This window comes from Pteropus alecto, unplaced genomic scaffold (genome assembly GCF_000325575.1).
Source record: "Pteropus alecto unplaced genomic scaffold, ASM32557v1 scaffold127, whole genome shotgun sequence".
NCBI classification, from domain to species: domain Eukaryota; kingdom Metazoa; phylum Chordata; class Mammalia; order Chiroptera; family Pteropodidae; genus Pteropus; species Pteropus alecto.
The window spans coordinates 486,493-512,670 of record NW_006440646.1 but is presented as its reverse complement, the minus strand read 5'-3'; the positions used below and the strand labels follow the sequence as shown (position 1 = coordinate 512,670).

General features: G+C 40.6%; 1 protein-coding gene and 1 pseudogene across 1 annotated transcript in view; both read left to right on the top strand.

The window, feature by feature from the left end:
* The window catches only part of PRLR (prolactin receptor), a 33,184-nt gene that overhangs the window by 4,484 nt on the left and 2,522 nt on the right, over nucleotides 1-26,178 (top strand). The window contains exons 2-8 of the mRNA XM_006917805.1: nucleotides 13,990-14,098; nucleotides 16,861-16,993; nucleotides 18,999-19,168; nucleotides 22,316-22,485; nucleotides 23,871-24,012; nucleotides 25,194-25,293; nucleotides 25,818-25,887. Coding sequence (XP_006917867.1) covers nucleotides 14,029-14,098; nucleotides 16,861-16,993; nucleotides 18,999-19,168; nucleotides 22,316-22,485; nucleotides 23,871-24,012; nucleotides 25,194-25,293; nucleotides 25,818-25,887 — 855 coding nt within the window. The 5' untranslated portion in view covers nucleotides 13,990-14,028. The remainder of the gene's footprint in view (nucleotides 1-13,989; nucleotides 14,099-16,860; nucleotides 16,994-18,998; nucleotides 19,169-22,315; nucleotides 22,486-23,870; nucleotides 24,013-25,193; nucleotides 25,294-25,817; nucleotides 25,888-26,178) is intronic.
* On the top strand, nucleotides 12,282-12,400 carry LOC112484697 (annotated as a pseudogene).

Sequence of the window (26,178 nt, the reverse complement as noted above, 5' to 3'; positions counted from 1 at the left end):
TACATGGCTAAATAACAGATCAGAGTCCATATTTGCTTTAACAGAGCATCTACGTAAATAGCTAGATATGAAGAGTAATTATTGGATTTTCACTTCTAGTCAACTCTAGTACTAAATCAGCCATTGTCCAAGGAACAGAAAGAAAAAAAATCAGGGTAATCAAATAGATAAAGCAATAGTGAGGATAGTGACAAAAATGAAATGATTACTTAAAATGTGCCAAATAAAGCAATACCCCTAGCAACGCACTATTTTGTTTCTTCCCTTTATAGCAAAATCCCGGCACTTCTCAGTCAATGTCCGCTTTCTCCACCTCTAAGCCTCTGGAGTTGGAAACACCCATTTTATCAATTCGACCACTAAGCTGTTCGTGCCAAACTTTGATGCAATCCCCCCAGAGCCAGATGCCTGGATTTAACGGTGGGCATGTAACACGCACCAGAGTCCTGAGAAAATCAGTTTTAGGTTTGCCTTAACCACTCATAATACCACTATGGACCCAGGCTCCTTCCATGTGGGAGATGCTTCTCCTCCCCACTCTCTGTTTTTACCACAGATGTTCAATGGACATTAGTTGAAAGACAGATGGATGGATGAACGGGTGTTTCAACCACTAAAGAAGTCAGCCCTGACTTTTTCTTAAAATGCATTAAAAAGGGGTGAATCCTGGTTTCCCATCCTTCTCCCATTGTCACTCAATGAGTATGCACTGGGAGTATTTATTACTGCACCCAGATCCAGCCTTACTTAAGGACCATAGCCATTACATTTTTTATTGGACAGGAGGCTTTTCTGCTAAGAGAGGGTGTCTGAGGGAAGCTGAGTAGAAGGGAAAGCAGAAGAAAGAGTTAATATAAGCCAGTAAAAGACATAAGTAATTATTTTCCTGGATATGTAGCCCTGAAGTTTTGAATGAAGAAGCAAGTTTGAAAGAACACATTGTACATGACTGAGAAAGGGTGATGATTAAATCCAGTAGAGACAAGATGTGCTGGTACAAGATGAAGAAAGTAAGGGGAGAGAGAGGCACTTTGGGACTGGTAGCAATTTCAAGATGTGGCAGAGATGCACGGACTCCTGAGACGTAGGCAAGGAGAGCCTTTAACCTTGAGCCCATGAGCTACCCCTCTGCCCACCACCCTTTGAACTTCCAGTTCCTCTCTTTTACATACCAAGAATGAACAGAGCTGAGGGGCCTCAGTAAAAAGAGTGTCCAGCTTTTCAGAGAGAACCCTATGAACTTCTTAAACTCTAATAAGATGACCACTCCCTTCTCTGAAGCTCTGAAAGAAGAGTTTTTCCATGAAATTGCTTGTCACCCACTTGTCAGAAACTTAATGGCAAATAATGACTGGTCGCCCCTGAGTATTTTAAATAACACTAAGATGGACACAGAATGGAATTCGAAGAAATGGAGGGAATTTCTGAAAACAAATGAGCAGGCTGTGGGACACCATGAACTGTTGAAATCACTCATCATTACCCGAGAGGCAGAGTGCGTGCTCAGCCACACACATTAATTAACACGGGGAGGTTGGCTGTCAGCAGCTGCTGAAAATGTTGCTACCGCATAAACGAGCAAGTTTTGTATTTCACTCTAATGGGGGCCTTTTCCATGTATTTACACCATGAAATGGCAGGTTTTTATTAGGGGATTGCTTTTGCGGTGGTAAAATTTGCATGGAGATTTCCCACCTCAATTATAAAAGTAATAAACTTATTTTATTTGGATATTTTAGCAATAATTTATTTTATTTCATTACAAAAGTCATAATTTTTTTTCTTGCTTTAGAATCATCCTCCCAGAAGTAACCACTTCTAATATATTGGTGTCTATATAGTTTCAATCTTTCTTCGGTGTACGTGTTGAGATACGTATATTAGAATTGAAGTTAAACATCTATTTTCTGTACCCTGCTCTCTTTTACTTTTCCCATGTTTTCTTCTCATTTAATTTTGTATTACATTATTTTAAAGATTAAATAATATTTCATTTTATGTCCATACATGAGTAGTTCAATAATCCTTTATAATTCAAATTTTAGATTTTTTTCCAATATTCTCTTTTTATAAATAGCACTGAAAGATTCTTTTCATACAGAATTGGTTTTTGCACATAATTGTTCATTTGGAATAAATTTCCGAAAGTGTATTTTCCAATTCAAAGTATATCTACATTCTTCAGGCTTTTATTAAATATTAGTTCAGGCTTTTAATAAATAATAAATTTATTAAAATAAATTTTAATACTCAATTTATACTCAAAAGGTAAGGTGCCAGTTTCACCTCTACCACTGAGCAGCCAGAAGTGTTTGCAAATTCAATGACACCATCCTGAAATCTCACAGGGTTGGAAAAATAACAAAATAAGATATTTTCCATAAAAATATTTGAAAATTGAAAATCCTATTAAAACATACATTGTCATTATTATCAATTTTAAACTACCCAAGATAGATAAGGTATTACCTCTCTCAACTACATATTTCAATGATTAACAGTCTTTCAGAGGATAAAATCCTTACCAACCTCTCTTTAAATGCAACTGGCACCCAATACATTTCGTTTATTCAAAACAACTTTTTTGAATACTTTCTACACATTGAGCTTTGTGTTAAGTATGAGGAATGTAGAAGAAAAACATAATCAACACAGTTTTTGACATCAATGAGCTTCTAGCCTTGGAAGGTAAAAAGAGAAAGAAAGATAAATCAGAATTCATCATCAGTTCTGTGATAGGGTCAGGTCCTGGATGCTGTCCAGGTAGGGCATCTTCCACTTTTGGAAGATGCAAGGAAGTCCTTTCCTGAAGGAAGGAAAGCTGAAACTGAGGAGAAGGAGGCAGTTGGGCTTTTGATTGAGTGGCCATGTGCCAATCCTATTGCTTCTGAAATGATATTGAGAAAGCACATATTTCTGGCAGTTATATTCCTGCATAGAAAGAGAACTATTTGGCATTGGGGGGCAGGGGAGGCAGCAGGGGACGATGGTGGGGAGCAAAGACTTTAACACGCCACATGGTGAGATATCCCCCTTAGGGATGTACTTTGGGAACAGTAGATGGTTATAATTTCTCTAGAAATCAGCCTGATATTTTTAGTTAATGAGATATGAAAGTCTAAGAGCAGAATTGTTTGGAATTATAGAAGAGATTTTAGAGGGGCACGTAAGAAAGATAGAGGGGCAAGACATGGCAACCGACAGAGAGAGGAACTTTGGAAGAGATGAGAGAGATGCCTACTAATTTTCTACTGTAAAATGTGCTACCTGTCTACCCACAAAATTCTTGTTCTTGTTAATACATGAAGTGATACGGGGCTGCATGTAGCCTCCGGATGGGTGGAGAGTGATAACTAGGCTGCCTGCTGGAGGCTATCATACCTGCTTTACTCATCCTTCATTCTGTGAGCATGTAAGTGCTACTGTGTGCTCAGGAGTCTTCTGTTAAGCAGGAAATCTCTTGAACTGCACAGAATGTTGACATCATTACCTGCTGCTCTTCTCATACTGACCCACTGGGCCAACTTGAGCTCTGTGTGCTTGGCACATTCTTAGAGCTTTAAAGAGAAGGCGGGAATTCTAATGGGGTCTTTTAGGCTATCAAAGACATTCAGAAATGCATTCCAGAAATTCAAGTGTGGATTAGCTCCTCTGCTTAAGCACACCTATGAAAAGTATCCCATGCCATTTGTATTTTGACTTGTAAATAAATTGGCAATTAACAGAACTGCAAGTATAAGCAAAGCAGCAAACTTCTCTTCCAAATTATATTGTTCTTGTGATAATATTAAAATTAATTTCTGTCTCTAAAGTTTAACTGAGAAGCATGAGAATGTAACAATAGGATGTCTACCAGGCTAAAGATGAAAAATTATTGCGAATTATCTTCCAAGCAGAGTGTTTACAAAGATGAAGAGAAATTAACTAACCTTTTTGGATATTGACTTCTTAATCCTTGTTTTCTCTTTAGTAGTCTCAGAGGGTTGTCTGGAGGGCACATCATCAATTATACGTTGTGCAAAGATGTGATGTTATCACTGTAAAGTAGCGAGTTAATGATATACCAGGTTCTGTCAGGCCAATGTCATGGTGGCCAAAGGTACAGACATTTGCATAGGCCCACCCACTTCCATGTGCACATACATCAGCACAGGGAGCCTAGCAACCATTTGAGAGATCGGCACACTCTTTGTTGGTGCGCACTAATGGGATGGTGGACTTATTAAGAAATCTAGACAGAGATACTTTCACAATTGACAATAGCACTTGCCTTTTAAGATGTTAAGCATATCATATCTTGTTTTTCTAAGTGCATTTGTCTTACTTTGAGATACAGAAATGCGTCACTATGTAAAGTTCATTTATCTAACAACCACTTTTTAGTCGTCTTTGACACTCTCTGTCCCTGAGTTCAAATTAATGCACATGAACAGCTTTATTGAAGGAAACAATGAGATCTCAGAACATATTCCCCAGTAATATGGAGAGCTTATTGAATGAGAAGAATGAGTTTCAGAGCTCAAAGTCAAGTGCTCTTTCAGTGGATCTGTGACTCAGAATCATGTATTATATAAAGCCTTATAAAAATAGTCAGTCAGTCAGTCAGTCAGTCATTCAGTCACCCAACAAGTGTTATTGAACACCTATGGAGAAAAATGTGACAGTGAGTGGGGGCTGAATATGTAAAGGAAGGCAGACAGAGGTTACCCTGAGACTGTGATGATGATATTCAAAATGGAACACCGACAGGAGGCCAAGTGTCAGAGGTTTTCTTCTTATTCTGAGCTCTTCTACCTGGTTAAATATAGTAGCTACAGTATAAACTAAACTGTACTGGCTGTCTCTGGATTGTCCCTGGATTAGTCAGGCTAAGGCTAGTCATTATAACACCAACTTCTCTATCTCTCAGAAGCTTAACAACCACAGCTTAATTTCTCACCCATGTCACAGTCCAGTGGACATCAGCAGGGGCTGAATGATCCTTCCATCTACTGGCTGTACTAAGCCCTTAGGATCTTGAAGTCTTCAACTTTGTCTTCCTCTGTCCAATAATGTATCAGAGAGAGAGGGAATGAAAATGTACGAGAAGTTTTAAAGACCAGGACTAGACTAGAAGGGTATCATTTCTGCCCATTTTCAGAAGCCACAATTCAATCACCCAAACCCATTTTCTTACTACCCGGGAATCAATGAGGTGAACTTTACCTGTGTGCCTGGAAAGAAAAGGGGAACCAAATTCTGATGGATACCAGAAGCTTTTACTACTCTCGTGATCTCCCAGGGTTCTAACTGAAATGGGGAGTGGGGGGAAGAAAGGAGGAATTGGAGAAGAAAAATGCTTTTGACACATTCTTGATAATTTCTTCTTAGACTTGCAACTTTCTCAGATGTGCACACAGCCCAGTCTCAATGCTCAAAAGATTTTCCCATCAGCACTTGGTCAAGACATTTTATTTTTCCAGGCCTCAGTTGACCCCTATGTAGAAGTGAGAGGTTAGATCAGGATTCTTTCAAGTCTTCTGGCTCCTTTCATATCTAAAATGCCATGATTCTGCTGCTCACTTCCTCCTGAGAGAAATAATCTGGGAGCCAGAGAAGCAATGCCAGTAGGCCAATAATTTTTTATTTTAATTTTAACTTCCCAAGTCCAAGTTTCTAGAAATTAAAATATACAAAATAGACAAGGTTGTTACCAATACAATAGAGATTTTTTTTTTTTTTATGGCAAAATAAAGTTGTTTTGAGATTTGGATGAATGAATAGCACATTCACATACACATATATAACACTCACAGAGATCCCTCTGTGAAAAAAAATAATCTTGTTTGAACCATCTAACAATGTTCTCCTACTACTCCTGCCCTGTATCAGTCAGTTTTGCAATGATAACAAACAATGCTATCTCAGCAGCTTACAACATTCACATTTGCTCACTTTACATAAGGATGGTGAGTCAGCTGCAGGTTGGCCATAGCTCTGCTAATATTGGCTGGACATCTGGGCTCCTCCTGTCTTCTCATTTTAGAACCCAGACCGTAGGAGCAGCCACTATCTGGAACATTCTGAGGGCATGTGGAGGACAAGAGCAAGAAGGCCTAAGTCAAACCATGCAATTATATTTAAAGCTTCTGGTTGGATATAGCAAAAGCAATCATAACCACTCGTATTCATTGGCCAAAGTTTTTCATGCAGCCAAGTCCAAAGTCATTGAGGTAGGATGTGTACACCTCCCACTGGATGTGTGAACATGGCCAATGAAAATGGGTGGGGATATGTAATCCTAGGACTGGGAGGAAGCAAATAGCTGGGACCAATAGTCCAGTCTGCAGACAGCCCCACCACCTCCACTGAAATTATAAATGTGACATTTCCCATTGTGAGGAAGTCACTCTACCTCTTTCCTTCTGCTGTGGAGAGTTCTTGGGTTGGAGAGAGTTAGGGGGGAGAAGCAATCAGCAATGGGGGAATGGAGGGATTTTAGTAAACATTTGTATAGTTCTCATTACAGACTGGGCACTATTTTAAGCTCATCACAAATGCTAACTCGTTTAACTTTCATCACAGCTCTGTGAGGTTGGTCCTAGCATTATCCCCATTTTACAGATGAGGAAACTAAGGCACAGAGAAGTTATATAATTTGCCTGTGATCACACATCTAGTAAGTGTGAGAAACAGGAATCCAACTCAGATAATCTAGCTCCAAAATCCCTATTTCTTAAACACTAAAAAGGGATGAAAAATGGGAGAATTCTAGCACCATTGATGAGCCGGTTCCTGATATGCTGCAATTTTAGGGAGCAAAGAAACCAAGAGCCTGGGGAAGGGGCAGATATTATTTCAATAAGACATGACAAATATGTTTCTCTGAACATACACACAACCGAATGTTGCAAGATCAGTAGGATATAGCTCACTGTCTCAGACGTGTTCTTGCATAATCTCTTCTCTCATGAAACTTTCGGTCTAGTGAAAGGAGACACACTATCAACAAATAAATAAGGGAAAAGTGTCATAGGTCAGATGACAGAAAGTGCTGTGGAGAACAGTCAGGTGGGACAGGAGAATGGGGAATGTGGAGCAAGACTGAGGATGGGTTGAATCTGGAGACAGTGATCAATGAAGGCATGCTGACAAGGTGACATTTGAGCAATGGCCTGAAAGAGGGGAGAATGATAAATATCTGATGAGTGAACACATGAATACTCAAGAAGATTTAGCTATCCCAGTGAGACCTAGAAATAAATTAATTAATTAAAAGATTACTCGTTACTTACACCTGGACCAGGCCACCCTTTCCCCTGACATAACTCAAGCTGATCTCCTGGTTAAGCCCCTGCCCCCTTTCTGCCCTCTCACATGGCTGCAGCCACTCCCAATTCCACCAAAAGATCTCCTGTAGGACAGAAGGGGACACGATCACAATCTTCGAATGGCCAAGGGATGTTTTTTTTTGATTGGGGACACGCAGGGGTTACGAAAGAAAACAGAGCTAACAGAACTACGGAGCAATGAGTAAATGAGAAAATGAGAAACTCTTTGAGCTTCAGTTTTCTCATCTGTGAAAGGGGAGCAACAGTGTACTAATGACAACAAAAAAACAGTTTTTCTGCCCACTGCGCAGGGTTATTATAAGAATAAAATATGATAATGATGCGAAAGTACTTCGTAAATTTTAGGTAACCATGTTAATACAAGTTTTGTCATTTTATCTTTGACGTTGCTAATCTGAGGCGGGACTCAGAGTTTAAACGGTGGATTCGCAAGTCCTGTGTGATGGTGGACAGTGCCAGTTACCTCTCTGAGCCTCAGTTTCTTCTGACAGACGGAGCCTCCCAGAAGAGGCATTATCATCAGGTGACATCATGCTGGGCAGCAGGTCCCAGCCATGGCTTTCCATGGGAATCATCTGGAGGGCTTTTTTTAAATGACCATGTACCAGTGGGCCCAACTCTGAACCAATTGATCAGAATCTCCAGGGACAAGGCACAGGTATCAGTACTTTTAAGATGTGGTTCTACTGTGAAACTAATTGTTTCTAAGTAGGTCTAATTGAAAACCACGGATGTCTGTGCAACGGCTTTGTAAACTGCAAAACATAGCCTTCAATTTATGGGTGTTTTTAATTGTTCTTAATTGATTGATCTCACAAGGGGCTAGTTTCTCTGGAAATTAAACCAACATGCATTTTCCACCATCTGTTCGAAATGTGCCCTGGCAGAGAGAATTGAAATTTCCCCAGGTCCTATTCTTGCATTCAAGCCAAGCAGGCTGAGTGAAAACCAGTCTCTGTCAGATCAAAGATGCTGCTGGGATACTGTGCCAGTGAGTGCAGTTGGTGTAATCGGATTTGGAAGTGATTCCTTCAGCCACAGGGAAGCACTCAGCTTTCTGTTTCACTAAAGTGACTCCAGTGCAAAGGTGCATAAATCACAGTGTGGCAATTTACCCAAATTGGAGTACAAACCAGAGCTCATTCTAGTGAAGTCCTCTTATGTGGAACCAATCCTGAGTTAGCTCCAATCTGTACAAACGCTGTCTCTGCTAATCCTCTGCCCGTTGTAGCAGGCAGCCATCACCACACACAGCACCATCCCTTCTGTAGGATGCTTCTTCACAGAGCACAGAATCTTCCAGAAGTTCTCTTGGGAAAGGAGGTAGAAGGAGTATCTAGAATCCCAGGTGGGCATTTTCCATCAGCCTCTATACTAAGTCTGTTAACATTCACATAGCCACGATGTTCTGACTAAAGGTGAAGGCTCTGATGTGATGGTCATTTTATATAGAAGTGATTCCCTTGTGCAAAGTTCTGGATGTTTCTCACCAAAGGATATATCGAAACAAGAAATAAGATGGAAACTTTATTGAGAAGCAATAAAATGTAAACTTGATAATTGCAGTGATAAACAATTAATAATGATGAATGATCACACGAGCAAGGGTCCATCCCGCTGTTAAAGTTCATAGCCAAATGTGTAAATATGTGGTCTGGCTATGGACAGATAAACACTTGGTTGCTATGGGCACATGTAGCACTTGAAGAGCTAGAACATTCATCGCCCCACCCTCAGCTAGGGTTCTCTTAGTACTACATGCCCACCTTCAATGTCTGCATCAAACAGCTCTGTCATACTCTCCTTAAAAACTCTTCGATTCCTCTGCCAAAGTCAGAATACTAAGCTGACTCCAAGTCTCGTGCCTAATAATGCTAGCATAGGATGTTCTCCTGCATACAAAGTTTCATCCCACGTTATTAGAGTCTTGTGCTGCTTTTTCACCTTTAGGGCTTCATTGATTCATGCATTCATTCTACAGTCATTGGCCACTGACTTCGGGCAGAGCTCGTATAAATGCCTTAATCTTGAGCCTTTAAAATCACTAACCACTCCTACTGCTTTTCCCACTCTGAGCAGATGATGCCCTCTGCTTTCCAAACTAAATGTTGGCATTCCATATTGAAAAGACAAGCCAGACTCCTAGAAATCACAGGATACATAGGGTTCTTTCCCTGTTATTCTAACCTCAAGCCATCCAACCCAGGTGGAGCAGCAGGTAGATGTATTTAAAATAAGTTTGCAAGAAATGAGACATTTTGCATTTTTAGGACAAGCAGGGCATTTGAAATTTAATTTGGATTAATCAGGAGATATGGCAGGCAGTGTCCTAACCATTTATAGTGGAGATCTGAAGTTGGGGAAGAGCACAAAGTGGCTATGGGGGTACAGATAACTTCCTCTCTGGGCGTTGATCAGTCCTAGCAAAATCCAAAGTTTGCCAAAAACATCAAGAGTAGAATGAATAAATAGATTATGGTCTTCCGTTCAATGTAATATGGATGAAGATGAACAAAATGAAGCGAAAGTGAATTTCGTAAAACTACATGTAGCCACAAGGATGAATTTATACAACAATGTGGATTGAAAGAAGCCAGACACATACACTGAAAAAATGCATATTGTACAATTCTATCTATATCAAGTCCAAAAGTAGAGGAAACGAACCTATTAGAAGTCAAGGGAGCAGCTCCTGCTGGGACAGGTGGGTAGAGATTGAGAGGAGACACCAGTGCTATTAGTGTTCTCTTTCTGGACCTGATTGTAACATGAGCATATTTACTTTGTGATAACTTATTGAGCAGAGTACTTATGATCTGTGCATGTCGTATGTGTGACAGTCATTAAAGAAATCCAGATCTTGGGTTGGTCTGAGCTTGTCCGTGGGAATTGGGCTTGCAAGAGCAAGATAGAGCTCCCAGAATCTCTGCCTAGCATGTTCGGTCCATTTCTAGAGTCATGGGAAATGACTCAAAACTCTGAGTAGAACAACGGAGCAACAGTGGCAAATGAGGCAGGACAAGGTAGGGACTGCACTGGCTTTGGAGATCACTTGACATCAGGTCTTGGGAGCAAGTCCCACAAAATGGTAGAGCCGAGATAGCTGGTATTTAGTATTGGCTTCGGTGCTGGTTGGCCAGAACATGCATATGTGTAGACAGTAGAAGCTCAGATCTGTTATGTTTAACTCTCAGGAGGCCACACGGCTTCCTCTCTTAAGTCACGTCCTTGTACTGTGGACAGTGGGATCAATACAGGCTGTGGGACTGTGGCCCTGATTTTCCAACAAGGGAGAGTGGCATTTGTTTCTCAGAAGAGCAAGTTGCTAAGGCAAAAAATTGCCAGACTTCTTTTTCAACTGTTGGCCTGTGCGAAGAGACTTGGCTTGATGGAAGGTGATGAAGGAAAGCTTTTGGAAAGAGAGTGACTGAACGGACTCAGCACTGATGGGGAAGAAGGAGTTTTTGTGGAGTTGTACCACAGTGGGACATAGCAGGATAGGAAGGCATATTTGAATAAGATAATGGGAGAAGCATAAAGGAGAGTCTTTGAGGATTCGGAAGCGAGGAGGCCAGGCAGCTGGTCATGGGAAAGGCGTGGGGTCTGCTGACTTGCTACAGACCTGCTCTTTGGTTCCAAGTCTTGCATTTCCAAACCATGGTCACGACCAGGGAGTTAGTGAGGAGCCAAGCCAAGATAATTGTCCTCAGGCAGAGGCATGAAGATGACTTTTCCTAATTGGACTCCAAATATTTGGAGCCATTTACCACTAAAACCATCACTAAAAGCAGGCTATGGATCCTCTTTGGGTGTTCCAGCCCCAATTGGGGTGGATAATCTTGATCAAGATCCTGCTTGCAATAGGGCGATGGACTCAGAGAGACAAAAACCAGATTTGTCCCCAGCTTAGTGTCTGTCATCCATAAAAAATGATCAGTGACAGAGGGAGGTATGCCTAGTGCTGGGAAAAAACAATGTATGATCAGGGGTAACGTTCAGCGTAGCTCCCTTCGGAGTGAGCAGTTGTGATCATCTTTCTCAAGGTTTACTATGGTCGTCCTGCTGGGGAGTAAGATGCAGAATGTGTTGGGAAATCATTGAAACACAGTTACATAAGTATGTCTAATTTCCTGGCACAGGGGTTTTAAGGCATCAGAAGCACACCTGGCTAGTTAGCAAATTTGCAGGATATCTTAGGAAATCCCAGAGGAAGGGGTTTCTTTTTAGTCCATAAAATACTTACTGAAAGCATTGTTATAAGAAAATTTTATTTAGGAGAGTTTCTTTGAGCCTGGAGCAGCGCACCAGAAAGTGTAACTCATGACAACATCTGCTCTTGCCTACCCCTACCCGGCTCCCCATCCAGGCATTTCTTTTGCAAAACACGTGGTACCCTGATTCAGCAGAGATATCTGGATAGCATCTGACCCCGCCCAAAAGGTGTGATTAATAGTTTGTTGATCTCAAGCATTTTGATGCAATGTCCAAAAGAGCAGGGAAATCTCAATAAAAGGGTATTATTGATCTTCTTCAGCCAGTGGGTAGAATTTCCATCCCGAAGCCAGGCTGAGATCACCAGATTTCCAGAACAAATAATTCCTCTGGGGCTATAGGGACCTATTGAAGCTGGATTAGTAGGAATAATGAACTTGAGACAGTCAGGCACAAGCAGAGTGGGTCGCTGAGGTGACCTCTCTGAGCCCTGGCTCTCTTGACTCCATGCCCACCCAAGACTTGGCACACTGTTCACCCCGAGTCAGTCACTGTTGTCTCCACTGTCTCCCCCCATAGAAGGGGCAATAAATGCACCATCGATCACAGAATGAAAATCGGGTGATTTCTCAGATGGGCTCAGATTTGCCAGATTTCTCTCTCCCAATGTCATGGGACTGACAGTTTACTAAACTGCTCTGTACTTCAGTTTTCTCATGTGTTAAAGCCAGATGGTAAGTCTACGGCCATGCCACTCTGAACAAGCCCGATCCCGTCTGATCTCAGAAGCTAAGCAGGGTCGGGCCTGGTTAATACTTGGATAGCAGACCACTTAGGAAGACCAGGTGCTGTAGACCTGAAAAATAGGGATTGTAAACTGACAAGGTCCTTGCAATCTGTGAGGTCGACCAAGGGTTGCCTCGCCTAAAAAAAAAAAAAAATTATTTTAAGAAAATAAAAATCAAAATAAAGTGGGATGGTAATACCTTGTGCTACTCATGCAGCTATTGTGAGAGCTAAATGAAATTTATGAGATTTGGATATATAGCACAGTGCTGGGGCCATAGTAAATGCTGCATTTACTACAGCAGGTGTGGTTTTAAACCCATTATGAGCCTTTAACAACTTGATATAAATAAGATGATCCTGAGGGGTTAGATGTAGCAGGCAGTTTAGAATGTATAACCAGAGTGCATTTGGAATAAATCCTGGAAGAGTGACTAGAAGCTCCCCAGAGGATGGCATACTGGTTACCTCACAGGAGCCCTACTTGATGGCACCTATGTGTCCCAAACCTCTACTGTCACTAAGACTTACATTTCTGAGTATGTCTCAGGGAACAGGAGCAGGTGGACAAAGCCTTCAAGAAGCCCATTGTGTGGTATGCAGCCAGAAGGCAGGTGGGGAACACTGACCAAGAGTGATGGGCAAAGGCTGGTCTTTTGGGGGCTTGTCGAATAACAGTCATTTCAAATGTCCCCAGATGAGCAGCCTTGCCCCTGGATGTTCTTCTCTTAATTTAAAAAAAAGAAAAGAAAAGAAAAGAAAGAAAGGCCCATAAAATTTAAAAGAAATGTACGCCATGCGTTTCTGAGAATTTACTCTTCATTCATCAAATCTTTTGTTTTCTGAGTCGTTTGGAGCCTGCTAAGACTAACGAGCCCTTTTCAAATGTCTTTAAAAATCTTTTTTTCTTACAAGGACATTCAGAGGCTTTGAAAGTTGTTCCAAGGGTAAAACTAATAATATTAATAATAAATTGCTCAAAATTCTCAACCCTTGCAGGTTCAAAATTTACTTAACACTCTGAACCCAGGGGACTTGAATTATGACTGGAGTTTGTCATTTCTTGTTTATGGAACTTTTCCAAAGGAGAGAAATAAACCACATGGAGGTTCACTAGTGTTCGCTGTGTGGTTCATAGCCATGCCTACAGCCCAGGAGATTTCCAGAAACTTCTTATCCTAAACCTCCAGAGGAAGGCCCCCTAACTCTGTGGCATCAGTGAGGCCAGGTTGCAGTCGCACTGACTTATCAGGCTGGTTTACTTTTGGCTGGTGGATCAAAGCCTTCCCAGAACAGTTCTCTGGTAGGGTATATAAGCTATGTCACATCAAATGGGCGATATGTCACATCAGATGACTGCTGGGTGGGGAGAGAACTATTTTTCTTTGGGGCATGTACAAAGGAGCCTACCACCATGTGGCTGCCCTTGAACACTGTCATCTGATGACCTCTGGTGGTGGAATTTTTCCCAGCGTGTGTGATCTATGTTTCTGAGCCAAGCCATCCGACCATGTTACATTTTCCTACATTCCTTTCCTCCTGTTTTGTCATTCACATTAAGCAAGGAGCAAGAATCAGTTGCAAACACCTAGAGTAAAGTGGTGCATGTGCCTGACCGGACTGCCATTTCAAAAAAGTTGCCTGATGCCTTCTCTTCCAGTGAACTTCTGATTTCCTATAGAAAGAGAAGGGAGACAACATGAAGGAGAATGTGACATCCACATTTGTTTTCATTTTGCTACTTTTTCTCAACACCAATCTTCTGAATGGTAAGTAAGAGAGTGTCCTGCTCTTTAATTCAAATCCTGAGGTGTTTTCAGAAAGAGTGGAGAGTCAGTCCATCATAGTCCTCTCGTTATGAGAAATGAAAATGTACATGCCGTTTGCTGCTATTCGGTTATTTGCAAAATGTTTGGCGTTAAAATAGATTCAAAAAATCAATACAAATGAATTAATGCAATTAATGCAAAAGCTTGTGATTGTGTTCTGACTTTCATCCTTATTCTGGGAGTGCAGTGAAACAGCTCTAAATACCTCATCTCTGTGGGTTTCCATATTTTCAAATTGAGGGAATGATGTTTCCTCCACCTCAAATGAAATAATGTATGTGAAAACTCTTTGGAAAACTGTTAAGAGACGTAAGAGATTGCTGTTACATAGTGGGAAATAGGTACAGCCAACTCTGTTTTCTGTGCTAATGGGGTAAATGAAGTTCACAGCTACACTAGACTGTGTGTGTCTGTGTGTACATTTCTGTGTTCCTAGCCTTTGTATTTCTGGGTGTGTATACCTTGGGATATATCTGTGTGTATATTAACTTCTCCTATGTACCTTATTGCTAATGCTTCTCTGTATATACCTGTGTATCATCTGTGTGTGCACCTCCCTGCATGAGTACATTTCTGAGTGTCTACCAATCTGTACTTCTCTAAGTATGCACCTATATATATATTTCTGTGTGGAGTGTGGGTGCATGTTTCTGATATAGGCTCTTATGTGGGCGTATATGGGTACCTGTGTGTATGGTACCTATATAGTTGTCCTTGTGTTTGTGTGCAACAGATAGTAGACAGTCCATTAATTTTAACTGTCTCCTCTAAAAAAGGTGAAAGCAACATTTGATTAATTGTAATTTCACTACTTTATTGTCTTCTATTGGGTCTCCTAGAGATACTGCTAATAACCAGTGAAACGTGAAAGAGATAAACTTTCAGAGAAAGAGGAAAAGGAAAGCGGGGATCAGTATAATCCACGGGGAAACTTTAAGTACTCAAATAATCAACAATTTCCCTAACTGGCTTCTGAGTATGCTTATTATTAACCAGAGGGTTTGGGGTTTCTTTAACAAACTCTTTTTTTCTACTTCACACATTCCTCCTCAGCCATGACCAAAACAAAAACAAAAACGAAGCCTTTGCTTCAACCAGTGAAATTATCCAGAAGAAATGTTTCCTAGAAGTGAGCAGTGTTAGAAATATTAGCAAAGCCCAGGCTGGCTGCCATGGATCATTTTTTGTGGGCCTGGAAACTGGAGCATAGCTCATCTCCATTTGACACTTTCGGCCCGGTGTCCTCAGCCCCACCCCGAGCACTGTGTCATACCAGTCCATTAAATTCTTCTTTCAGAGCAGTTTTGCCAAGGGCCCCTTCTTCCCATCCAGGTTCTCCTCCAAACTTGCTCATTCTGATCTGCTCCTCAGCTAGAAGTTCTGACCCCAGAGCTAGCACAAGGGGTAGGACACAGATGTGAGAGAAAAGAGAGAGAATACTCAGAGTTACTGAGACCAGCACCTGCCAGCCCTCCTCTTTGCTCTTAAATTCCTGAACCAAGCATGTGGGCATCCAGCTCAGCCAAAGAGAGGATTGATGGGGTTATGTGGATGGATGTGGCTCCCTAGCTCAGCAGCGTCAGAGCAAATTCTCAGCGTCACTGATCCCTTCTTTGGACCTGGCAGATAAGGAAGAGAAGAGGAGGCTGACTCACCAAGAGCTTTGGGGATTAGGCAACTAAAAAATGCTATCCCCTTGACATTGAATTGTATATATCACCTCTCTCGGACTTTCTAGCCTCCAGCTGGGACTGGATACAGCTCTTTCATAATAATAATCGCTTGTAACCAGGAGAGCAGCTACCCACTTCTTTACTTATTATCATGCCTCCTACCCCAAAAAAGAGACATAGAATTACAAGGAAGTCCTTCGTCCCTCACCACATAAAGACCCAAGGAGAGAGGAGGAAATGTAAGATAAAAAGGTACTAAAAACCAAGATTCGAAAATAGGGGTGGGGACAATGGGGAGATATACTGTGAGACTGGGTCATAGGTCAAAGATGAATGGAATTAAGGAAAAACAAAAGATAAAGAAAAGAAAAGAAAAGAGACGAGGACAGGAGAACGAAGCAGCTAAAAGGAACATCAGTGACACGATGAAAGACTCCAAGACCGAAGACTGAGTTCACGGTTTGGGAATGGCAGAAAGATACAGAGGTAGTGAGCAGAGTGGAGACGTGCCAGAGGGCATGTCCTCAGCAAAGGGGGAGGATTCATTTTACGGTCACCCTTGTGCTGTGGGCGGGTATCAGCTTTGTAGGCGCCGTGGGATTACAGAGGGACCACACTCTCTTCAGTCCATATGTATCCATCGTGCTCTTGATGCTCACTCTTTGTTGAAATTTTACAGTTAGTCACTTGACCTTAGGTTATTGGTATCTTCATCTCACAATGCACACACACACACACACACACACACCCCACTGCAAATACCCGCTAGCCCCTGCCCTTCTCCCTCTCTCCATCCTGCCAACATCGAGGCAGCCCCCAGATGAGGATTCCTAGATGCTAATGCTCTGGCATTTCTGAGCTCCCCACCCCCAGGCGTACTAACCCCAGACTTCATCGCTGGCACAGTCCCATCAATCTGCTTCTGTCACCAGCAGAATGACCTAAAAGGTGAATGAACCTTAATACTGACTCTGGTAACTTCTGTCTTTTTTTCTTTCTTTCTTTCTTTTTTTTTTTTCTTTTTTTTAGGACAGTCACCTCCTGGAAAACCTGAGATCTTTAAATGTCGCTCTCCTGAAAAGGAAACCTTTACCTGCTGGTGGAAGCCTGGGGCAGATGGAGGACTTCCCACCAATTACACGCTGATTTACCACAAGGAAGGGTAAAAACTCCTCCTCTCTCCTATCAAACCCCACATGAGAGTTCTCACTCTCTTGGCCAAAATGACATTGGTTCTGAGTTAGTTTCCCCACTTCCCTGGGTTGGCACTGATAAGGTTCACACTTTTGGCAGAAGAGACTCAAACATCCAGGTCCACATTCTCTGGCTAAAGTTTCTCATGCGCATAAGCTCATCAGCCGCAAAAGCAATACGACATACAGCGTTCCCCCTTATCTGCAGTTTTGCTTTTCATGGTTTCACTTACCTGTAACCAGCCACAGTTCAAAACTATTAAATGGACAATTCCTGGAATAAACAGTTCATAAGTTTTAAATCTTGTGCCATTCTGAGTAACACGATGAAATTTTTCACTATCCTGCTTCATCCCGCATGGGATAGGCATCATTCTTTTGTTCATTGTATACACACTGTATGTCCTAGTTGCCCGTTAGTCACTTAATAGCTGATGATCACAATGACTGTCTCAGTATGGAAGTGCTTTTGTTCAAGTAACTTTTGCAGTAGCGAAACGCTACGTCTTCATCTCTTCGCATAGGCATTGTATCATCTCGCATCATCACAAAAAGGGTCAGTACAGTACAACAAGATACTTTGAGAGAGAGACCACTTAACTTTTGTTAGAGTATATTGCTATAATTGTTCTATTTTGATACTTACTGTTGTTAACCTCTTGTGACTAATTTATAAATTAAACTTTATCATAGGTATGTATACATAGGAAAAACTTTGTAAGTATAGGGTTCAATGCTATCCGTGGTTTCAAACATCAACTTTGGGTCTTGGAACATATCCCCCATGGATAAGGGGGCTACTGTAGCAATGTTTCCAACTGCCTGTCCCAAACCTAGGTTGCAGCCCAAGGTCACACATAAGTGTTTACTAAGTGCTAGTCAACTTTAGATGTTTTCTATAAACCTTGTACTATTTATAATTTTCTGTCGTAATCATTACCTTTGCACCGTAAAAGGATTATTATGCAATCCTTGACAACCACGGTATGGTAACTTTTCAAACTTGTTTCATGTCCAAGAAAACAAAGAGCCCTATAAGGAAAGGAAAGTGAGGATTTTTCCTTAAGAAATTGCCAATCTAAAATCTGTGATTTCCCAGAGGGCATATTTGGAGCTAAGGTTGCCTTGCAGACTAAAAGAGATCATCTCTGGGTGAAGGCTTTGTTAGACTTCAGCGAGACCCTCCTGGAAATTCAGGGAGCGCTGTCTCCTTCCCCAGTGAAGAAAACAACAGCTGGTCCATTTCCCAATGCTTGCACTTTGCTGTACACAAAGCTGTCATCCCTTCTGGGACCCAAAGGGGTGTCAAGTAAACAGATTTCAGGAGCTCACACCAGCAACCCAAACGGAATACACCTCCACATCAGTGTAGTGTGTCTTACATCGAGGCCCCCAGCCTAATGTGAGCCACCTAATGAGCCACTTGGGCCTGAAATATCTCCCTTCACAGTCACATTACTCTGTTGCTGACTTCGTGCAATCTGAAATATACTGACATCGGTCTTTATTCCCTTCAAGCTTTTTTCAATAAAATGTAATTCAACATATATAATGCAATGCTGCATTGTGCACGGCCCCTTGGTGTTTATGTGCAAGGGGAAGTGCCTGTTTCCTGAGATGACTCGATGGCAGTACGGTAGGTAGAGTGGGACCTGGGTTGTTGAAAGTTCAGGTGTTTATTGGCAGGGGCATCTATCACAATGCTCACACACACACACACACACACACACACACACACAAACTGTAGAAAGGAAGGGTTGATAAGAAGCAGAGTCCTTAAGGCTCTAAAATGACACTTCCACCCCCTTCTCCAGCATTCTCTTCCCTGTCTCACTCCCAGCTGACATAAAAGGCAGGGCTCAAAAGCTTGGGGAGCTGCTTTTCAGCTCCGATCCCCCAAATCCAGTGGTATTGTTCTATTAGGGAAAAAAACAGACTCTCTTTCACTCACTCCTAATGTATGATTCATTGCAGAGATACAAACACCCATGAGTGTCCAGACTACAAAACCGGTGGCCCCAACTCCTGTTACTTTAACAAGAAGCACACCTCCATCTGGACAATATACATCATCACAATAAACGCCACGAACCAGATGGGAAGCAGTACCTCGGATCCACGTTATGTGGACGTGACTTACATCGGTAAGGAGAGGGGCGATGGGTGAGGAATTCGTTACTCCATTATGGATTTATCAGCAACCAAACTCGGTTTGAGTCTCCTTGACTTACAGATGGATCACCAAAAAGAAAGAGGAGAAAATTTACGATAACCTTTTCAACTGAATATTTTTAACCAATTTTTATTGAGTCATTCGTGGCAGTAAGATGGGCACTTGGGGTCCTTGTGTTTCTGTGCTTTCCCTTGACCTTTATTCCCATCCCCTTGCACCCAACAGGAATATTCTACTTATGTGTCCCTTATCAATCCTTTCCTCCCACCCTACTCCCCCTTCTTCCTTGACAAGCTGGGATTTCTTTTTGCTCTCCCCCTGGAGGACAGAGATCCTTCATAGAGTAGCAGCTCTTAGAAAGAGTCTATCTACTTCCACTGCAGAACTAGGTCCAGCTGCTTTGCCCTAAATTCAATTCTCAATGTATATATACTCTTTAGCAACTAGAGCCATTCTTTCAAAAATAAAACAATTGGGGAGTAAATAGTGCTCCTTGAACAGGAGGCTGAAGGCCAAGATCATAAGTACAACATTTGGAGAAGTCATTGACAAAGTAAAACAAAGTCATTCTGAGAGCTGCTTCTTGCTTTGAATGATCAACATGGAGCTGCAGGGCAATTAGGCATCACTGTAGTGGCATGTGTGGTTTGTCAGAGATGACAAAGGGAAACTTAGGTCAAGAGATGGGTTAGCCAGGACAGGATTCAGCCCTCATCTTCTATGATAATCTAAGGAGCAGCTGATTAGGTTCAAGCTCACCCAAGTCTTCCCAATTTACCTAATACCACCGGACATGGAAAATTAGGCTAAGACTCTCAAATATTTACTTGCATATCATCGCATTGCCATGTTATCAGTGGCTAACTTTTACAAAGTTTCCCATACCAAATAGTTTGCATTTAGATATTTTCTCCCCCCAGCAAACCATTGCAATGAGCATTGGGGTGGAAACTGGATTTGATCTTATTTTAAGAAAATCAAAAATGTAACCCCACTGACAAGTAGAAATAAAATAAGTTCCAGTCATATAAATTTACTTGAGATATGAAGTCTTTAAGATGCTAAATGCCAAATAATTTCTTTTTTATGAGCTCTTTCTTGAATTGCCTTGCCCTCAAAGATGAAAATATTTAGTATATGAGGGCAAAACAGTGAAAGCAAGAGAAAATCTAAAATGAGCAACTCTTATAATGAATGGTATCCACACACACACAAAAAAATGAGATTACTAAAGAAGAGTAGTATGTTTAAAAGTGAAATCAATGAATGCATCAAATTCACATTGACTCTGGAAAACATCTACTCCTGAAAGAATGTGTCAGACCATATTTTTCAAAATCATGAAAGAAGTGTTCATATAACCCTGCCATATACAGTACAAGCCATGGATATTCATCTAAAAATCAGTGTTAACTGCAGTACATTTTCTATCAGCTTGACTCTCATCCAGTGATAACACATAAGACAGAAAGACAACATTGGCAGATAATGTCCAGAAATAGACTTCACTGTTGTTGTTGTCATTGAATAATATTTGTCATTGAATAATGTTCTCAACTAGGGCTATTTGCCTTCCAGAGGATATTTGACAATGGCAGGGAGGGAAGACGGGGGGTACTACTGGCATCTAAACGGTAGTCTAGAGATGCTGCTAACTATCCCACAATGCTCAGGACACACCCACAACAAAGAATTATCTGGTCCAAGGTTCAAATAATACTGAGGTTGAGAAACTGCTAGAAAGGATTCATCTTGAACTTTTGTACAATACTTTTTGATCAGAGGCATTTCTTAGGATTGTGTTTAACTTCGAACTTATATTAAATAACCAATATTTGTTTAGTAAATACATATAAAATAATCTTAGGTATTTACTTAGTAACATATAAGCATAAGGATTAGTGGCCCATTTTCTAAAGTTCATCTTGTAGGTAATTGTAGGTTATAATGCCAAGTACACTGTAGCTACACTCACTCTATGCCACCTGGTGTGGAGACTGATTTGAGAAGGTCATAAACGAAGAAAGAAAATGCTACCGACCAGCAAGACTCAGACTAGGGTAAGACAAGCCAGCACCCTTGGCCCCTCACTCTTAAGGAGGCACTCACAGACCTGTACTTGAAGGAACTCGAGAGTAAGTACCTCCTTAATTATTTTTTTATTGTGGTAGAATACACATGACGTAAAATTCACTCTTTTTACCATTTTTGAAGTATGCAATTCAGTGGTATTGGTTCATTCATAATGCTACGCAACCATCGCTGCTAATTCCAGACCCCTTTCATCACTCCAAAAGGAAACTTTATACCCTTTCAGTAGTTACTCCAGATTTCCCCCCGTTCCCAGCCCCAAAGCAACCATTAATCTGCTTCCTGTCTCTATAGATTTGCTTATTTTATATATTTCATATATATGGAATGATATAATATCTGGCTTCTTTCACTTAGCATAGTGTTCTCAAGATTCATTCATGTTGTAGTATGTATCAGTTCATACTTTCTTTCTCTTTTTGGCTGAATAATGTTCCATTATATAGATATTTTTTATCTATTCATCAATTGATGGACGTTTGAGTTTTTTTACACCTATTAGCTATTGTGAATAGCACTACTATAAACATTCATGTACAAGTTTTATTTGAACACCTGCTTTCATTTCTTTTGGGTATGTTGGCTGGGGCATGAAATTGATGGGTGACATGGTAATTTTATGTTTAACTTTTTGAGTGGCTTCCAGAATTTTTTCCATAGCAGGTACACCATTTTACATTCTCACCAGCAATGTCTGAGGATTTCCATATCTCTAACATGTCACTTGTTATTTTTCATTTTTTGAATTCCAGCCATCAGTGGGTTTGAAATGATATCTCATTGTGATTTTGATTTACATTTCCCTAATGACTAATGACACTGAGGATCTTTCATGTGCTTGTTGGCCATTAGTGTCTCCTTAAATTTTGCACCCTACACATCTCCCTTGCTTAAATCTGCTGACTAGCACCTGACCTTAAATACAAGGTGTCTCATAACCATGGTGGAGTGAAATGGTAAGTCACATAGTTCTATGTTCAAATACCACTTTTACTAAATATGGAGGTTTTTTTATTCCTACCTACAGTTGAACCAGACCCTCCTGTGAACCTGACTTTGGAATTAAAACAGCCAGAAGACCAAAAATTATATCTGTGGATAAAATGGTTTCCACCCACCCTGGTTGACGTAAGATCTGGTTGGCTCATACTCCAATATGAAATTCGATTAAAGCCTGAGAAAGCAACTGAGTGGGAGGTAAGTCAACCAGAAGCTTTTGGAAAGAACCATGTTTTTTGGCAAAAATGAAGCCCTTGAAACCGAGAACAGGTCCTTCCTCCTAATATTGGGCCATCGTGTTGCCCTCCTGATGCTGATGTAACCAACCCAGATGTGGAAAGGCCTTCTCCCCTCCACTGGGATTGATGGAGGAGCATCTTCACAGCTCTCCCAGGGTTGGGTTCCTTCCTTGCACTGGACAGCCTCTTCCACTAGGTTTCCATACACCTCCCTCAGGATATCTTAGATCTAGACGCCTATGAGATGACTTAAATGGCACTACTTGGGAGCAAAAGTCTCAGTGTAACCAGTTGATTGTTATTAGTATTTTTTATTCATTTTAAAATACTTCAATGTTAAGACATCATACAGTAAATTATAGGCATTATGATATTCTACTCTTAAATACTTTAGTACATGACTCTTTTAAAGGGGGAAGATTTCCAAACATAGCCAAAATAATAGGATCATATATAGAAAACTAATTAAAATTCCTTAATATTATTTAAATAGCCAGTCCACATTTTAATCCCCCAATTGCTTCAATACACTCTTTAACAGTTAGTTTGTCCAAACAGAAATCCGCTCCAGGACAATACATTGTGGCTGGTTGTTATATATATATTTCTTTAGTCTCAACATGCTCAGGAGACTGGGCCACTTGTCCCACAGACTGTCTTATCTTTTGCATTTTTCTGATTAGTTCTTCATGAGGTCGTTTCATTAATTTATCTGACTCCATATTTTCTGTGACCAGACATTCGATCTAAAGACTTGATTAGATTCACATTGAGCAATTTGGAGCAAGAATACTTCAGAGGTGATATTATATGCTTCATATTGAATCATATCAGGAAACACAAATCATCTGGTTGACCTACCATAAATGATGCTAAAACTGACCCCTGGATTAGGGAGATCACAATCTGATCCCTTGACTGTAAAGTCACATTTAATTTGTGCACTACTGCTTCAACATACATGAGTGCCAATTCTCTTCCACCTAGTGGTTTTAAACCAATAAATAATCCTTGAATCAATTATTTCATTAGAGTTTACAAAATAATACTTTTCCAATTTTATTGACTATTTACTACCTTCCATAAAGGAGAATTGAGAAGGCAGGGGATAGGGAGCAGAATATATGTCTTTCTTAAATAGAGTTCCAAATGGAAAGATAATTTTTGTATGAATCATGTTCATAAATAGGAAAAGATGGGCTGATGGAATGAAATGGTGAGAACAGGGTATCTACTAAGTCTGACCGTCTGGCCTCACTCCTTCAATAGTTTATTATCTAAGAGAAATTCTCTTTCTTCAGAACACAAGTCAGAGTGACTTCTGTTTTTCTTGTTCCCCCTTAGACTCATTTTGCTGGGCAGCAAACTCAGTTTAAGATTCTCAGCTTATATCCAGGACAGAAATATCTTGTTCAGGTTCGTTGCAAGCCAGACCATGGATTCTGGAGTGAGTGGGGCCCAGAGAGCTCCATCCAGATACCTAATGGTGAGTGACTTAGTGACTTTTTGCTTATATCCTTAAATATTTTTTTAAATAGAATAAATGTAGTAAATTTGCATGTGGTAACTACTAATAAAGAAATTATTTTGAGCCTTAGTCAGAAGAATGAGTAGAAGTGGGTTTAACCTCTCCCCAACCAACACAAAGACATCTGGAAATACAGCAGTGCTCCCTGAGTCACTGTCATCGAGGACCAGTTTCTAAGATAAACTGCAGATATGGGTTTGGTGTGTCTCAGAGGGCTTTATGGTCATTCTTCCCATCTGCCCCATCTCTATCATTTTGTCAAGGTCATCACCTAGTTCTCCCAGAATTTGTAAGGTAATATCCCATCTCAAAGCCTGAACTGAACTGATTTTCTGTCTCCGATGTCTATTACATGTTGGTCTCTTAGTCAAAGCACAGTAGATAAGTGTCAGTAAACATAGTGGTTTGTGTTCCACAGGAGAATGATTCATCTTGCAATTCTAAAGTACTTTACAGTTTACAAAGTCTTTACCTTGTTTGGTCCTCTCAACCCTCTCAGATATTCAGAGAGAACATAATTTCCATTGGGAATTAAAAGTGAGGAAACCAAAGTTCAGCGAAGTTAGAAGTCTTGCCCAAAACCACATGGTGAAGCTTAGCGCTTGTGACAACTTGCTTGACCAAAGACACGTGTCTTGTCCAGCCCTGGCTCTTCCTAAATAAAAGCACAGGGGTCTAAAAGCAGAAGAACTAGAGTCAAATCCCAGACTGTAACTTTATAGTTACATGCCCATGGGTAAATCACTCTTTGAGTTTCATCTTTACATGCAAGGCAATGTATTATAAAGAGGTTAACACAACTGATGGCTTTTAGTAAGAACTTAATCAATGTTAACTTTTATTATTACTGCAACTGACCACGTGACTTTGAATTTCCTCTTTAAGTATCAAATAAAATAACAAAAGGATTTTTAAAAGTGTAGAGTACTATAAAATATATGCAACGTATTAAAATTTAATAATATTGGAAAAAATTAAACCCATCATTAATGCTACTCAGTTTAGATTGCTTTTCAGATCAAAAGAAGTTTAGGGAAGTAAAACTTATGTTCAAAGTCTTCATTCATTAGTTTTGTTTGTTCCTTTGTGTTTGATGTTGCTGTATACGATCAAAGCTTTCTGACTGTTTGCTTTTTTAGATTCCACCCTGAAAGATACCACCGTGTGGATCTTTGTGGCTGTTCTTTCTGCTGTCATCTGTTTGATTATGGTCTGGGCAGTGGCTTTGAAAGGCTATAGGTACACCATTGTCTATCAACCTTCCTCTCAATTATAGTTGTCGGGGATAACTACGTAAATAAAAAAAAAGTTATAAATACAGAGATGATGGAAACCTATGGATAATTCATGTACCTCATTTTGGCCATTAACAGCAGTGTGCTCACCCATTAACAAATTTTTTATCAGTGCTAGCAAAAGTCACAGAATGAATTCTTTGACGCTGTTGCTCTTCCCATCAAACTGAGGCTCACAGTTGGGGAATAGTAAAAATCTGCCAAGAGCAGCTAAAATAAAGGGAAGCAAATAGTCCAAATAATCCACTAATTTCAAAATCCGCCTCCTCAGTTAGCCAGAGCTAATTTTGAAGCTGACCACTATAATCACTGTCTTCACCGTTGATTGTTAGTTTCATGTAGCCCCAGAAGTTTAATTCCTATCTGTCATAGTCCATGTAGTAGCTATTTAGAGATAATACTAATCTTTCAGAAACTACAAAGTGAGAACACAAGTCATTTTACCCTATCTCACAAATTATTTTATAGCATGGTCGCCTGCATCCTTCCACCGGTTCCTGGGCCAAAAATAAAAGGACTTGATACTCATTTGCTGGAGGTAAGTGTCAGAGGTGGAGAATGAATCGTGACTCCCCAATTTATAATGATTACCTTTTCATTTGCACACATGATCCCCATCAATGTAGCAGGGCCAGCTCTGTCATCTTTACCCAGGTGTCCCTCTTCCTTAGCATGTATGTTTACAGAAAGATGTGTGAGGCATGAAGGTATTTACTATCAAACACTAAACGTCAGAGAGAAAAGAGAGAAAGCCGAAGAAGCATGAAAACACGTAATAATGCTTGCTAGATTTACCACGTCTATTTATAGCACAGACGCAAACATTTTG